General features: G+C 37.9%; 1 protein-coding gene across 1 annotated transcript; it reads left to right on the forward strand.

The window, feature by feature from the left end:
- The first annotated feature begins 2,432 nt into the window (after positions 1–2,432).
- Positions 2,433–16,485, forward strand: LOC140927497 (uncharacterized). The gene is made up of 12 exons (XM_073377156.1): positions 2,433–2,800; positions 4,594–4,654; positions 5,416–5,551; positions 10,592–10,679; positions 11,438–11,525; positions 12,043–12,140; positions 12,609–12,705; positions 13,337–13,439; positions 13,970–14,016; positions 14,132–14,245; positions 14,547–14,664; positions 16,263–16,485. Exons 1-12 carry the CDS (start codon positions 2,713–2,715, stop codon positions 16,407–16,409), a joined length of 1,185 nt encoding a protein of 394 aa, XP_073233257.1. The 5' UTR covers positions 2,433–2,712; the 3' UTR covers positions 16,410–16,485.
- The last annotated feature ends 704 nt before the right edge of the window (positions 16,486–17,189 follow it).

Here is a 17,189-nt window from a genome sequence, read left to right on the forward strand (position 1 = left end):
TGCAAAGTATACATATAGCCTTACTCTCAAAGGAATCCTTTTATAAAGTTTTTTGACTGCCTCGAGTCCTCCGTTTAAACCAAAATTCATTTGCTTCTAACATGAGCTTAGTTTTTCAGCCAATAATCGCTCGAATACTAAATATATTTAGCAAGGCCCACTTATGGTCTCTCTCATCATGGTGGATCTAGTTAGAAAAATTATCGTTGACTGTGTTAAATTTTTGATCTGTAATATTTCGGTAGGTCCTGACCCCAGGGGACGGTGCTCCGGTTTTTAAGTGACGCGGGTGATCGAATGGGGACAAAAATCAAAACGGAATAAAATCCGTAGGGCTTCCAACAAAACTCCCAAAAATCCCTGGACCAAAAATTAACCCCAAAAAATCTCATGTCGAATTTCCGAGCCTTAAAAATTTCAGAACGCTTCATGAAATGATATAACAATCGAACAAAAGGGAAGTCCAGGGACTATAAAAAAGCCGGGCCACAAACGCGATGAATGAGACATTAATTTTAAAAAATGAATTGGAGCGTTGTTTACAGCCCGGGACACTTTGCAGACTATTTTTGAATTGCATATTAACCGGTTTCGTGAAACAGATTCAATGTGATGAATTTTAATTGATATTAAAACAGCTGCAAAACAAGTTTCGTTATACTTTATTCGCAGAACTACGCGGCCGCGATATCAAACCCAAAAATATCCTTCTATTATACCTGCACTTGAAATCCGGATTACTCCGCCTGGGGTCCTGAGTTTTTGCAAATATCCATGCAATTATCCTATCCGTATCGTTCGAAAATTAGACTTTTTGTTGAGTTCTTTCAAGGGCTCCCAATGACTGTTTTCTGTGTAAAATTTCTGTCCGGAGAAGCAGATATTGCCTAGAATTTTCTCTCACTTCAGGACCGCTAAACATTTCTAGATGACTGTTCCATTCATGATTCATGTACAATTTTCGACGCTTATCCAATAATTCCTTACGATTTTCAAAACTTTTTTATTTCCCACATTCTCTCTTGACTTTTCCATATTTCATTCTCCAGATTAGGCTATTTTTCGTTAAAAAAGGGAACCTAAAATTTTCGGATTCGAAAAGGTGATGGAGAGAGGAATTATAAAAATCCCCACTTTCGTAATACGTTAAATTACATCTAAAATTTTCGGGAAAGTAATACTGAAGCCCTTGTAACTTGTAATTTCGAAAAGACTCAAGTTGCCCGAGGATGACAGAACACATACAAATTTTGTAGCGCCGCTTAGAATGCATTTCTGGAGATCTTGAAGCCGAGATTCTGGACAGCCTAAAAAGGGTTTAATCTATTTTGAAGGAAACCGTCGTTGGGTGCCCCTGTTCTTTAAATTTTTGAATTAATTTAATAAACCTGTTAGACTGTTCCCCACTCTCATTTTGGTTTGCCCCATCCTTAAAATCGGGAACATGCTCGAAGCAAGGTACCGCAAGGATTCTTCAGAACCAAGGCTTATTTTTACCTCGTTCTTGAAAACTTTTCGACACATGTAAATTAAGGCCGAGTAATCTGCAGTTCAAAGGTTTGGATCCGTGTTAGCCCCCGTTGAAGGTTGTGTTGCAAACCGAAATATCGGGCAAATATAATTCACCATTTTATTTATTTATTTTTTTTTTTATCAGGAGCGCTGCTACGCAGGCTACTATGCCATGCTGATGAGTCCTAACAGCCTAACTAGGGCGAAACAGCTGTCCATGGCTGCCACTGCCATAGCCTGAGTATCAGGCGTTTCTGGAAGGCCTGATACTCAGGCTACCACTGCCACTGCCCAGGTGATACGGTTGTGAGTATGCATAAGGTACTGGCCAGTGGGGCGATGGGGCGATGTTTTGATTTGTTTGTTGATAAACACAAGCGCGCCTTCTCATTAGTTGAAAAGTGTCGCGTGATTAAGTCGCGTGAGCAGTTGGCCCTGCCCTTAAATGTAGGTATATTCCGGACTGTTTGTAGTGTGTGCTTCAGTTCATATTGTTGTCTTACTATCACTCTTCCTGACGCAGGGATCAGTTTACTGTTCTAATTTTAAATTTGGCATTCTGCAGTTGCTCCCTTACTTACCCCCAACTGGGCCGAGCTGGGCCGAGGGCTATTTGTTTGACCCAGCTGTTTGACCCCTCTGATCTCGATATCCTCCCTGCGCCAGGTGAACCGTGACAAGTTCGTGGGCCGTGAGGGGGCACTTCGGGCGCGATCCATTCAACCAAAGTTTCCGGAAATTTCGGTCCAAAACTCAATGGATCGGTTCGGTCCAACCGGAAAAGTTTCGAAAAAACAGGTCCACCTTTTGAGGTGGTCCTCTTTTCCCGGTCGGACCGGTCTGAATGTTGGTTGAATGGATCGCGCCCTTCGAGTCTCAAATACGCCTCGCAGTCCAGAAACGTTGAGTAATCCTGTAGGAGAACACGCTGATTGGCCAAAATCTGACAGCCACGGCGACCAGCTTGCCAATCAGGAACGCGGACCAATACAATCTCGCGCGCTCACCCACACCCACCGTCCCCGATCGCCTCCTCAAGCGTGTGCTTCAACGGACCTTCGCAGTAAATTAATCATTGGCGCGTGTGTAGGCGGTGAATAGATTGTCTTCGGATCAAGGTCAAAGTTAAAGTGACACTGTTTTCTAAACAGTCACGTTTTAATATTTTCAAACTAATCTTTCATAGTTAGCGGTACAAAAATGAAGTTTTGGCTACGCGCGGAATCAAAACCGCGCGAGGAACGAACGCCGCTTACACCATCGACGTGTGAACAGTTGCTTGGTGCTGGTAAGATTATCGTTGTATATTGTAGCTTAGCTTTTGAAACGAATGTTGTCTGGTACTTCGGTGTGATTGGTATCGTTGTTGTTTCCTACACGGTTGATTGTGTAATCCTAATCATTAAAGCGTGAACGAGTAATTTGACTATTAAACTACGAAGGAAAAAGTTTAGTTTTATGAATGAAACCACCACTCAAGGCGGCTTTATGAGGTGGAACACGGCTTGGTGTGGTGGTTTCATTTTAACAAAACTTCTTCCATCACGATTAGTCAAATTACTCGTTCACGCTTTAATGATTAGATTCCACAAACAAAAGTGTAGGAAACAACAACGATTAGAAAGGCCACTATCGGCGAGCATTGAAGCGGATTTTGATTATTAAATAGCATTTTTCGAGCTTCAATATCTTAAGTTCGTAACGCGTTTCTAACATTTAACCTTTGTTAGGAAAACCCAGGTCACAGTCTTAACATTATTAGAAAACCGGCGTTCTGCCATTTTGGAATTTCGAGAAAGTTATAAAGCATACTTTGCGACTGAAACATTTTCTAATCTACTGATCGCTTATAAGGCCTTCATGTTAGGAATAAGTCAATAGAATTTATGATGATGCAGGTATAAACAAATATTTCCTTTTGAGCGGCTTTCACTTAAGGCCAGTAGATAATGCGTGGGAGAATTCGAGACAATTATGCAAACCTCAGACTGTTGGGTGTCTAGAAAATGATGACCTAGAATATGATGACCTGGAAAGCAAAGACCTAGAAAACGATGACCTAGAAAACCTAGAATTGCAGGGGAGGACAGGGATGGGTTGGCTGGAGGAGTACTGAAAGTAGGAAATGAAAGGAGGGTAGGAGGGAATTATGAAAGGTTGGGAGGCAGGAGAATAAGGAAAATTATAGAAAAATAGTAAACATTATTTAAATAAACAGCTAAAGGTATGAAGCCAACAAATGGAATGGTGGAAATTGGAATGCTAGGTACTTGAGGTCTCCCTCCCCTCTAAAATTCGCAAGGGTAGCGGCCAATAAGTGGTTACTCATTGTGGGTAAAGTATAATGGTTTTTTTTTCTTGAACAATCGCAGAAAGTGTTAACAAAAAGAGTCTGGAGAACGACGTATTTCTAAAAGTCTAGTGTTTGTAGTGGTATTAAAAGCCTCAATAAAGAAAATTCTCACACTTAGATAAAGATGACTGATTGATTAATGTAACTTTGTAAAGATAGTAGGAAGACCTACATTGATTGTTCCAGGGGTTTCAATAAGCAGTGACGGCCGACGAAATGTGTCGGCTACTTTGCTCATAGAGGTTCGCTACTTTTTTCTAGAAAGAAGAAGCAACTAGTTTGAATAACATTGTAAACAAAAAATATATCATAAAATCTGAATGAAAACGTAATAATATTATGATAAGTTTTCATATAGGCCCACTGGTTTTAATTTACATTAAGCTTTAGTCATGTGAATGCTATATTTTGTCATTTTTTCGTAAGTTTTATTATAGGTTTACACAGAAAAAGTATGTAATTCCCCTCAAAAATCAGAAGATAAGCAACAACACAGGGGAGGGGGGATGGGAAACCTGATCCGTCCACCATTTTTTTTTTGGCTGCACAGTCAAAGCAGCCTGCATTTTTTGATTAGGCGTTGCCCTCACAGGCAACCCAATAATAATTTGCTGAAGTATTATCCTGTCCAAAGGACAAGTAGGATTGATAACATGTATGTACCACTTGTCTGGAGCATGCCTGATCACTGTTTTTGTAGCAAGCAAGCTTGTTTTCCTCTTTTTCAGGTCATCAGGTATTTGTGGAAAAGTCAAAGGACAGAGTATATAAGGAAAGTGACTATGAAAGGTGAGCATTAAACACCCTTATCCATAAGAACCACTTTAAAAAAATGTTAATGACACTGGAATGTTTCATTGAGAATTTGCAGTGGTTAATTACGAATAGTTACTCTTGACCATTGTACTTACATTTTGTAAGGCTAAAGCAAAGTTTGGTAATGTTTGGTATCAAGATTTTCTTAAACTTCAGTGAAAAAGAAGAAATTCATGTAAGAAGCAATTTGATAGGTCAAAAGCGAGGTTTGATTTTCACATACCAAGGTTGATGAAGCAGGGATCATTTCAATAATGGTAATATTGATGCTGTGTAAATGCCTCCTTTATCCAGATACATGTAGCATTATCTTTATCAATCTTTTTTTTCTGTGCTTTTGAATGTGCTGTTTAATTTTATACTTCCAAAAGAAGGCTGTAGCTTTCCTTTTTTCTCCATGGTCTCCCAATGCTTAAGGTGGGGTAGGGCTTGGAGGAAATACATGTACTGGTAAGCTAGCTTGTTTTCCTCTTGCTTTCAAATTCAGAAAACCATGTATACCTGAAATGTTTCCAAATGTTTGTTGCGTTTTGACCAGTGTTAAACAGAAATCAGAACTTTTGCAAGCAAGCCACAAAATCACAAACTAATTACATATTAAACCATTGTGGCTGGCAGTTCGGTATTCTTACACCTGACTGGCTTCTGAGTTTCACTAACAGTAAATGTTATAGTGTTTGTTTAACTACATAGAAGTGTATACTATTAATAATATTGAATTTTTTTTTTGTCAGGATTGGCTGTAAAATTGTTGATGAGGCAAGCTGGCCTGATGCACCTTTGGATGCCTTTATTGTGGGAATCAAAGAGCTTCCAGATGAAGATCGCCCCCTTCAGCATTGTCACATTTACTTTGGTCATGCTTATAAGGTGAGAAACAATAGCACATTACAAAACCTTGGCTTCCAAACAGTTTCACATTTTTGAATACAAAACTTTGCTTCCTCCTCCCCAGCAACTTAAAAAATCAACCAGTGTTTTGAATATAAAAAGTGAGATAAAAAAGAGAATAATTTTTCCATCTGCCTCTCACATTTTTATTCCTCATTGATGCATGAGGAATAAATGGTTTTCCTCTTTGCTATAGTAACACAATGTAGAGAAAGCAAAATGTCAAGCTTGTATTAATCCTTTCACTTTCAAGAATGCCAAAATATAATATGAAGAAAAAAGGCCTTTAGCCATTTTTTTAAATACACAGAGGTTGAGTACTGTGTCAGAAGAGGGTTTTATGGAATTGTCACACCATAGGATTTTGTCTACTGACTAAAAAACTACAAGTTTTTACAAAACAAACCATTAAAAGAGGGTTTTCAGTAAGAATTATAGTATCAGGAGAAAGGTGTAACGTTATTAAGGAGAATATTTTGAAAGATCCTCCATGTCTTAATAAAAATTAGTCGTAGGCTACTAAACACTTGGCGAGGAATTCTGCGTAGTTAACAGAGAATTCTCCGATCTCTGTTGTCTAATGCACACTCTGTTAACAGCAGCAGAGGATGCGAAAGTGCTTCTAATAAGGTTTCTTTTGTAACTGACACTGAAAGTGAAAGGATTGAAGACCTGTCATGTCAGCTTAATTTTTGTGAGATTATTTTCTGGGTGACAAGGTTAAAGGGATATGGACTTAGAAATGAAAATTTTGTACAGCCACCAAGGTGTCAGGCCATTTCTTAGGGGTACGTGTAGGCGCAGGGTCCGAAATTGCGCCTCCCTGGGCGCCAATGCGACTAAAAATTTAGTCCTGGCGACCAGAATTTCATAGCTGGTCGCCAGCTAGCGACTTGTAAAGCAGGTTGTTACTGTGGACTTTAACGTTCGGAGAAACTGATTAAGAATTGAAACCTCGAAGCTATTTGCCAACAGGAGTCTTACTTTTTGTCCTGCTGATATTTTTTAATTAAAAGTGAAACGAATCTTCCTGTAATAATACCTCTACAACAGCTATGATCAATACGAGTTGTACGTTTCCAAGCTGTCATGTTGTTTTCAGCTGAAATACGGTAAGTACGTTATGTACTTTGCGGACTGGTACGAGTGATGTGGCACAGTTGTGGCCTGGTACGAGCAACATGGCGGCTTGACTCGTGTTTACGTTTCGTGTTTCGTGGTAGTTATCGGGAAAAAATAGAGTTTTGATATGATCAGTGCAGTCATGAGCAGACAGCTTTCTGTTCCTACGTTCTAAGTCAGACAGCTTTATATCTCCAAAAAGTAATTTGTGGAAAAAAAAAAAGACTTCACTCGTACACGTACTGTTGTTTTCTGGTATCGGAAGTAGTGCAATTTTCGAGCATAAAAACGTCCATACCATGCATTTTTTACCCGTGTTTAAACTATTATTGAAAAAAAGGGAGGGGGAATAATTTTTTGGCGACCACAATTTGCCCTCTGGCGACCAAAAATTTATACTTGATCGCCAGTTGGCGCCCGTATTAAAAAGTTAATTTCGGACCCTGAGGCGGGGTTGCAAGATTAGGAAATGTGAAATCCAGAGCACATTATATTAAATACTGACCCATAGCAAGATCTGTACTTGCATCAGTGAGTGGATGAAGGCTATTGCTAAACCCTTGTCTGGAGTGGGAGTGCACTGAGGTCTTAGTATCAAATTTGCTGTTATAATTGCTTCCCCTGGGTGTGTCCGGGGGATGCAGTGTTGAAAAAAGCAGTGGCAGATCCAGGGGAGGGCCCCCCCATTATTAATATTTTTAGGCCAAACTGAGACTCGAAGGGCCATAAAAAAATTTTGGGGGCTGGGCACCCCCCTTATCTCAGGGTCTGGATGTTCCCCCCCTTTATCTGGAGGTCTGGATCCTGCACTGAAAAGTTATTTCTATCAGCAAATAGATGGTGGGACTCTCTATATGTTCTCTTTTGTTACATGTCAGAGAGAAGAGATTCGCTTGGGCTGCCTTCTGAAGGGGCGATGTCTTTCTCAAACCTAGCCGACATCTCAAACTGAAATTGAGGCTCATCCTTTTTTCTTTTTAAGTGCCACATTCAAAGTGGTGTCAATAAGAGGCAGCTGTTTCTCAGAAAATTTTATTTTTTCAATTTTCTGGTTAGCTGATGAAAGGTTGGTTTTATGGCTGTATATCTCTCCACTTTAAAACAACAATATTTTTTTTGAAACTAGCCTGCTACAAAGAATATCTTCTAATTTATTCCTTTGTCAGAAGAGGAATATCCTCAACAGCTATCACAAATGTGTTGTTGGATAACAAACAGGAGAGGGATCACTTGTGTGCTTTTGATCTTGGTACAAATTACTGCAAATTCCATACCCTTGAAAAGGGTTATGGTGACCCTTTTCTCCACATCTTTGTCAAAGTCTAAGTGATTAATTTTTATAAAAGGTTTGTCCTCGTTAAGTGGTGTTCCCATTCTGACAGAGGAAGTAAGAAGGAGTGGTCTTAAAACTGGGTTATTTGGAAGCCAAGGGTATCTTCCTTTTTATTTATTTATATTTATATAACACAGGTCTTGACAATCAAATTATTAAGTTTTTTTTCTGAATTACCCAAAGAAGGCCACAGTTTTTACTGCTCTCTGGCTTGTGGGTATCATCAGCTTCCACATGATATTATAAGAACTGCTGCTCCTCGTATCTCACATTTGATTTTTTATGGTCCTCACATAGTGTGAGTGTGGCTTATCTTTGGGTAAATATGGTAAATGATTTTAGTGTTTTCCTAACCATTGGTGTTTTCTTTCCAAGAAATTGCTGCTAACATTCTGCCGATAGGGGACAGAGGTTAGACTGGACCCCATCAAAAGTAACATTTATAATAGTATTAATAATCAGACAGAATAGAAAGATTCCGTTAATTTTCTAAACATTCTACCAGCTGTATTATTACTTCTTTCCATAGAAATAATTTTCTTCATTTGAAAATTTACAAAAATGTACTCTTTCATTTCTGGCATGTTGTTGGAATTTAGAACAAATAACTTCTCTGACAAACTTAACTGCTGTAATATTTTTGATAGTACAGTATAATAATACTAAAATGTACTCTTGAGGTGCAGTAGCTTTGGTGAATAAGCCAATGCTTTTCTTCGGATAAGTAACCCACTGTTGTAATAATTTTACTGTGTTTATTTAATGATGCCGAACCAAGGTTTTAGCTAGATGAAACTGAGTTGTTCTGCTGTACCAGCCCAATTTTGGGAGAAAGAAATGATTTTTTTTATTTCCTGTTTTTTAGAACTGCTATTGAGATGGATTCCCACTTTGTTAAAATTTTCTGGAAAAAACCCTGTACCTACACCTGTAGTCTTGTTGTGAACCCTTGTTATCATCAAATACCGTCAAAATGTAATTAATCTGTAGTCAATCTAAGTTTGTTGATGATGATGACGATGCAGGCAAAGAGCTGAATGCTACCTCCGCTGCTCAATTTGCTATGTTACCATTGGTCTATTGCTGGTTTTCAGTGTCATACCATTCAAAATAGATCAAAATAAAAATCAAAACCATTCAATAGATAAAGTCCAGAATCTGGGAAATGAAAGGAGGTACATATACAAAGACCCTCGCCAAGATTCAGGTCAGAGGAATATTTCGTATACAAGATATCCGAAGAAATGTTTTACCCAAACTTATAGAGATTTGTATGGAGATGCCATGCTGGTGCTCACCTGGATGAGCTCTAACATGGCGGACGGAAACCAACAGAAACATCTGTTACCAAGTTTTGCTACAAAAGCTCGAATTTATTCTTCGAGAAACTCATTAACATTAAAGTAATACTTTTTCTAATACATGAACTGTTTAGATAGCAAAATTTCCTGAAATAAGGCATTTTTTTAACCTACATGACAGCTCTCTTGGCCGTCATGTAACTACTGCATCATGCAAAAGCTTAGAAGCGCACTCTATCACAAAACCAAGGACCCTTTTGAAACGAAAATTTGTATGAAAATTAGTTTTCAGCTGCTCTAAAGCATCGTGAAAGTAAATCTCGGTAGGATCGATAGTTTTTTAGTTTGAATTTTAGTGACATCATGTGAAAACCAACAATTCAGAGTTTGGATCTGAGCATGCTATCACCACTGTTGTCACATTGTCTTTGCTAAATCTTTCTAATATTTTAGCTGTGAAGAATGGTTGCTGGAATAGTTTTATTTGTTGTTAGCATTCCTTATTAGTTTAATTTTTATTTTTACTATACCAATTTATTAAACCTAAACAAAAACAAGTCACACTTAGACATTGAAGAAGCTGGATGTGGTGCAAATTAATTAGACTAATTAGTTTTCTTTAATTTAAGAACTTTCCATGATTATTATTAGATATATAGAGGATATTACACGGTGGCGAGAAGATATGAATTTTATGTTCGAGTGGCAAGAACAACATCTCACGAGTGAGCGAAGCGAACGAGTGAGATATTGTTCTTGCCACGAGAACATAAAATTCATATCTTCGAGCCAACGTGTAATGTTCTTTTTATTATATGGAGAAACCAATTCAACAAAAGCAAAAGGCGGGAATCGTGACGTCATTGACTGATACGACACTCACAAAGGTGACATACGGAAAATACGCCACTCGGGTCCTGGATGAAGTGGCGTATGGAAACTACGAGTGGTTTAGTTCCCAGTAAAACACTCTCCTCCATATAATAAAATCTTTTATACGAGTTTGCAAATTTGGCATCCACATATCAAACCCCATGAATAATAGAAATAGAGAAATATATAAATTTTAAAATTGAAATAATGGTAATTTTTTTTGTCTGTTTTGTAAATTAAAAGAACTTTAGTAGTATACCTTTTCGTATTTTGATGTAATCTAAACATTTTTTATGCAGTTAGAGCTTGTCAGTTAAACAACCAAGAATGTGTCTAATGTGTTCAACTAGCAGTAGCCTAAATGCAAGAAATCGTATGCTTGCTTTTTAGGGGCAAGAAGGGTGGAGCAAGTTGTTGCAGAGGTTCCATGGTGGAGGAGGGGAACTGCTAGATGTCGAGTTTATTGTGAATGAGCAGGGTCAGTATAATATTGTAACTCTCTACAGTCGAAAGTAGCTGTTGTAAAGAGATGGCTGTTATGGGGAGGTAGGGGTGTAATAAGAACAATTTTTTTAGGGACTACAACATGTTTATTGTGCTAAATTTATGCTGACTGTATCCCATAATGGTTATCCAATCATAAATAATATATAGAAATAAATACACAAAAAACTTGAATAATGTTTTGAATCAAACTGTTAACGTGACAAAATGAGCAAGACAATTTATGCTTACTGCAGCAGCAAAAACAGAACACAATCCTAGTATGATTGCTGTGATTAATCATTAACGCACAGTATGGATCAAATTTGATGACCATTCTTGACTTTTTCATCAGTCATGGAAAAAACTGGCCGTTGTCGAGAGGTTATTTTGGCAGTTAAGGGGACACACTTTAGTGGCCATTGCTGTTGTAGAGAGTTGGCAAGAGCCAATCTTTGGACTTTCTGCCAGGACAAAGATTAGTGGCCGTTGTGGTGAGGTGGCCGTTATTGGAGGTTCGACTGTACTACATGTATACAAACTATTTAAAACTAAATCATAGTATACCACAGTCATATAAATCTAGTATTTTCGTTATTAATTTTGGATCTTATTGATTGCCCACCCTGTTTTCTAGAAGTGAAAGGATTTTTTTATATCTGTGTTTTCTTCTCTACACCTTTCTTTTTGCTTCTCCTTTTCTTCTTTATTGTTGCATGTGTAAATGACTTTTTGTTACTTTGCTTTCTCCAGGAGTTCGAGAAGTTGCAGAGTTTGGACCAATGGCAGGTATTGCAGGTGCTGCTCTTGGCCTTGCAGTCTGGTGCCATCAGCAACTGAGGTATAATCAAAACTTTTGGTTCATAGAATGATAGAACATGTTACACTAGCTCAATTTCATCAGGCAGGCAAACAATGGCACCTTGCTAATGGTTTTTATTTGGCTTAATGTTATTCCGTCAAAGAAGTTTACTCTTTAGAGGAGTATTGTGGTTAGCTGGCACGTTAGTATATGATGATTTACACTTGAACATTATAAAGTTGTCATTGTAATCAACATCCTTTTATTTTCCTTTTGAAGTTCTCATCAGCTGCCAGTGCTGGCTACAGTGAATAGTCTTTTACTAACTATTAATAATTTTACCTCAGGTTATAGCTTTCTTGTAATGTGAGATTATTGAAACAATAAAAGCACTCAGTCTGTGGCCTCGTGCTTTCATCTGTTTCTCTGTGTTTGGAACCCCTGATGAAACTCTTGCCCTCATTTTTTGACATATTACATCATAACTGTACTGTAAGTCACAGAATAGCTTCAAGTTTATACCCTTGATTTCTCCATTCATTTCCACACTGAACAGGCCAGATGAATTGTTTCCAAGTGTGTCCCCATACATGTCTGAAGATGACCTGGTAAACCACTTAAAGAGCCAACTCCTGTTGATAGCAAAACAGAGAGGTTTGTGCAAATCAGTTTCTTCATTGTGCATTTGAGGTATTTGATTTTATTGTCCTTTTACCACTAGGCCAGATCTTACTCATGTTAATTGCCCCAACTAGCAACAATCTAGCTACTTGTAGGCTGTCCCAGTGTACAAAGTTATATTATTGTTTTTCTGCAGGATAGGCGTACTGAACAGGGCTAGAAAAAAGAGCCGTCTGGTAGACCTAGACAAGTAGATTTTCTTGCTGAGCAAGTAACCTTTAAAACTTGCTTACCCAATGGGCAATGGTCAAAACAAGTCATCCTCTAGCAATATCGTTAACTAAGATGACCAAGAAGTAGCCCTGCAGGCAAGCAACGTGTAATAACTGCTTGCCCAAAGGACAAGCTGGAATTCAAGTCTTTTCTGAGCCCTGTGAAAGTTTATTTTTTATGAGAATGATATTAAAATAAAAAAAAATTGTTTAAATATTTTGTTCGAAGGTGTAACTGAAGTCCAGCCTAGAGTTTTGATAATTGGTAGCAGTGGTCGTTGTGGCAGTGGAGCAGCATATATCTTGGAAAGAGTTGGATTGCCAAGGTTGGTGTTGAACCAGTCACTTTGTAAAATGTCGTGCAAATAAAATGGTTATGTCAAGTGGAAAACCTGGAAAGTTTTGACAATTAAGTTTTCATTTTCCAGGCCTGGAAAGTCGTAGAATTTTAATAAATTATTGGTCCTTGAAAATGAAAATTACATTTTTGTTTAATAGTTCAGTTACTATATATTATAAAGCAAGGATAATGTAAGATTGTGACAATTAAATAATTAAACAAGGTGAATGGCAAGCATTTTGGTGGACACCAGAGTTTTGTCTGTTGAACTGTTTTATGCCAAAAATACCCTAGATCAGGGAAGTTTTGAACATTTTCGAAAACAGCTAAACCTAAGGTCATGAAAAACTGGAAAAGGTAATGGAAAAATCCATGGAAAGTCTTGGAAATTGAAGAGCTCATAAGAGTATGAACCCTGGGAAGGATCCCTGTATTGTTCAAACCTAATAACCAAGGACATATCATTTTAAGTATTCCATTTTAGTGGTCCATGTACTACCTTAGAATACTTAAGTGATTTTTGACATAATAATTAAAATAAACCTCCAAATGCAAGACACTTATGCTGATTGAAATGTAGCTTACATACAATAATCTGATACTCTTATTTTCTGAAGTGAGAAAATTGTCAAGTGGTCAAGGCAAGAGACACATGCTGGGGGTCCTTTTCCTGAAATCTTGGGTTTTGACATTTTTGTCAACTGTATCTTCTTGTCAAAGGTAGGAACATACTGCTAACCTCAGTAACTTAATCTAGGGAAAACATTTGTGCTGTAAGGGCGCAGGATGTGGCTTGAATCTTTGATTTCACTTGGATGGGCTATCACGTAAGCAGTTACATAGTTTTTTTCTATGATAAAAATCAGAATTGACTTCAGCCCTTCTAGTAATCCACATTTAACCCTTATTTGAGTAAGGTGGCTGCAAAATTAAAGCTACTGTAAGCTGTCAAGCTTACAGTATCCTCCAGTTAAAGTTACACTGGGTTTCCTCCTGTCAAGCCTACAGTTATCCTCCAAGCAGTACCTAATCATGAAACATTTGGCGAAAACTTTAAATGAAGTTGCTGTCTTAACAAATAAGTCTCTTAAAAACTTTGTTATTGCCTCTTACCTCTCTTCATGAAGCCTAGCTTTTAATTTGTTTTAGATATTTTGTCACTGACTGTAGTATAGCTATTAATTTGTTTTAAATATTTTGTCACTGACTGTGGTATTGATATAACAAAATTAAACATTTATTTTATACAGAAAATTCCACCTTTCTTGACAAGAGATATGTTACTTAACAATACAAGGTATGTTGATAGTATTGCCACCTAGTAGTTACTTTCAAAGTGCATTTATAATTTTATTTTAAAGTATTTTGAATATCATTAATAATATTGTTCTTTTTTTCCCTTAAAATTTCAGGAATTTGACGGTCATTTCAGACGTGAGCTGTGACTGCACAAGCCCTGATAATCCACTGCCAATTTATGAAACAATCACAACATTTTTGCACCCGACACATCGAGTTAATCTGGGGTATGGATCACCATTCAATAGCAAAATTTTATATTAGTTTGATGTCTTGAGTTTTAAAATAATGCCAGCAACATACACCCTTCCAATCAGCTATGAAAAAAGTACTACTTCTATAAATTAATAACAGTTTTACAGGAAACCTCTCCAGCAGTTATTTTATGTGGATATTGTTTGGTTTGTTCGTATAGGAAAGATTTTGTTCAACACTTTCTGTTACTCATCAGTCACACACCTGTATATCAAAACTAAGACCGCGACTTGTGAACTTCTCTTTAACTCATTGCTACTGTTTTCTCCTCAGGCCAAGTGCAAAACGCCTTGATGTCGTTGCCATTGATCATCTTCCTTCGCTCCTGCCCAAAGACAGTAGTGATAAATATGCTGCAAAACTTTTGCCGTTCCTACTTAAACTTTCAGAGGTACGTGTTCCCCTCTGTACAAGTTAAAGGAGTTCTTATCTTTTTGAAAAGCTTAAATGTGTCCTCGCATCAATTGAATTTCAAAAATACTGGCCGTGTTTTGTTGTTTTAGACTATATTTAGGCATAGAAACTATTTCCTGTCGTCTGTTGCAACGGATGGCAAGGAAGAACATGGATTGAAACTTGAAGAAGTTGGGCCAATTTTTTCAAGTTTTAACGCCTTACCTGCAAAAATCTCCAGAAAATAGTATGATTGGTCTATTAAGTCGGGATGTTATTGGCTATGAAGACTCGTAATGTCATTGGTACGTTTCGATCCGTCTATTAGGGACTTTCAGATCCAATGACGCGACGGCAACGAGAACGTCGCTTAAAAGGTGAATTTGCGTTCTTTCAGTCTTTATCGCAATTATTCCTACCTAATTAGTTTGTCAAATGTAGGTGAACCCTCCTAGAATTGAATCCCAGGGACCATAATCCAAGTTCAGAAAGAGAAATTAAATTTCGTCGTTGCTTGTTTAAGTTCTCCATAAAACGCGAAATTAGGCATTTTCACGTCGTAGTCGTGCAAAAACGGGAAAAAAATGTACAAACAAGTGTGATGCACGTGCAAAGTTGTTGTTTTGGTTATAAAACCTTTTTTTTTTACTTTCCCGTTGCCGTCCGCGTCTTTGGATCTTGAAGTCCCTGTTGTCCCAGTTAAACAGTCGTTTATTGTTAGTCAAATTGTCGGTTGTCACGTCATTCTCTCGTAGTTAGTTTTGCTTGATTCCGTCAATATGTCGTTCGTACGGTGCTGGTAACTGTTGACTACGTTTCAGGGGCGTTTGTTCTCAGTTAGTAAACCGATTAACTACGAAAGAATGACTGGACAATCCACAATTTCACTAAAATCGCGACCTAATTGGTCAATAAGAGCAGTAACCAAAGTTAAATACCATCAACTGACTCGATGATCAACTGAAGATGACTACCGCACAGGTTGTCGAAACGTCAGTCACTGTCAACAACAGTCCTATTCAGGACTACGTTCTCCCGGACGGTCATACTGAACCTACCTATAAAATGACCCCAGCGTTCAAACCTTTCACAGGTTTATAAGAAAAATACTTTGTTCTTTTACCAAATTTTCTCAACTAATTTTTGAGGAAATGTATGAAGATCAGTCTGTAGAATTTGAATGTAGATAATAAGGAGCTTAAGCAACGACGACGGCAAAAAGCAGTAGGTTTAGATTGGCAAAACAACAACTTAGCACGTGCGTCACGCTTTTTTGTACATTTCTTTGCCGTCACTGCACGACTACGACGTGAAAATTCCTAATTTCACGTTCTGTGGAGGACGAGAGCACAAGACAACTTCTTGGTTTTTCTTTTCCTCAACTCCGATACCGTCTTTTAGAATTCAACTCCAGAAAAAAATTGCCAACATTTGACGAATTAAATGACATGGAATTATTGGAATAAGCGCGATAAAGTTGAAAGAAGCGCAAATTCACTTTTTAAGTGACTTTTTTGTCGCCGTCGTTGTTGCTTAAGCTCCCTAAAAAGGCTTAAAGGGTTAAAACTCATCCTTTTGTGCATTGCTTATGTTTAGGCTGAAACCTTTCCCGCTTGGGTTAGGGTCGAGAATATTTTCCGTCAGAAAGTAGGCGAGGCTCTGGCTGGCATTGAAGTGCGTCCGCGAAAAGAATCGGTAGCCAAAGATGAAGCTGAAGCGTCATCGTCATCAGAGGAAGACTAATAGAGATCTTTAGATTATCTAAAGACGAGGACGACTACGAACGAGTTTTTTTTTTCAATACTAAGGAGTGCGCGCTTGTAAATCAGGGTAATTTTGGTGGGAAAACGTGATAGAAGTCTTCATTCTATAAAATGTTTTTGCGATAGTGTCGTAGTGGCGGAAAAAAGTGAACAACTATTGGAAGTTTTATCATTTTGCGATCGGGAGAAATCTTAACCTCCTTCAATAAAATAACCGTACTAACTTTTCTGGTAAAAAAAAGGTACAGTAAAGCTTACCGGGGTGTCTTTTTTTAGAATACGCGAAAAAAAAATTAAGTTAGATCTCGTCCTCATAGCTGTCCTCCGATCTATAAAAGGTCCCTAATACAAGGAAGTCTACCCTGGTCCTGGAGACTTTTCTTGAAGTTTTTCTTCGCGGAAGAGAGAGCTAGCCGCGAAGCGGCAAGCAGAGAGAGAGAGAAACGCTTCGCGGCTCGCTAGCTCTCTCTTTCGCGAAGAAAAATTTCAAGACAAACCTCTGGGACCAGGGTAAAGGAAGTCTGACTTTACATGAGTTACTTGAATACTGTGTGAAAGTTATTCCGTGCTGGTTTGGAAAAATGCTAATAAATCTGTATCAATGATAATATAAAGATAAGAATTATACATATTTGCTTGTCTTGGTGTACATGTTTCAAGCTATCTTTTGTTGAGTAGTAAATGATATCGATGTTACTATTGGTCTCTCAAATGATTTGTTGATACCTCTGTTTGGGGTGAAAATTAGTGCCACGCTCAT

This window comes from Porites lutea, chromosome 2 (genome assembly GCF_958299795.1).
Source record: "Porites lutea chromosome 2, jaPorLute2.1, whole genome shotgun sequence".
NCBI classification, from domain to species: Eukaryota; Metazoa; Cnidaria; class Anthozoa; order Scleractinia; family Poritidae; genus Porites; species Porites lutea.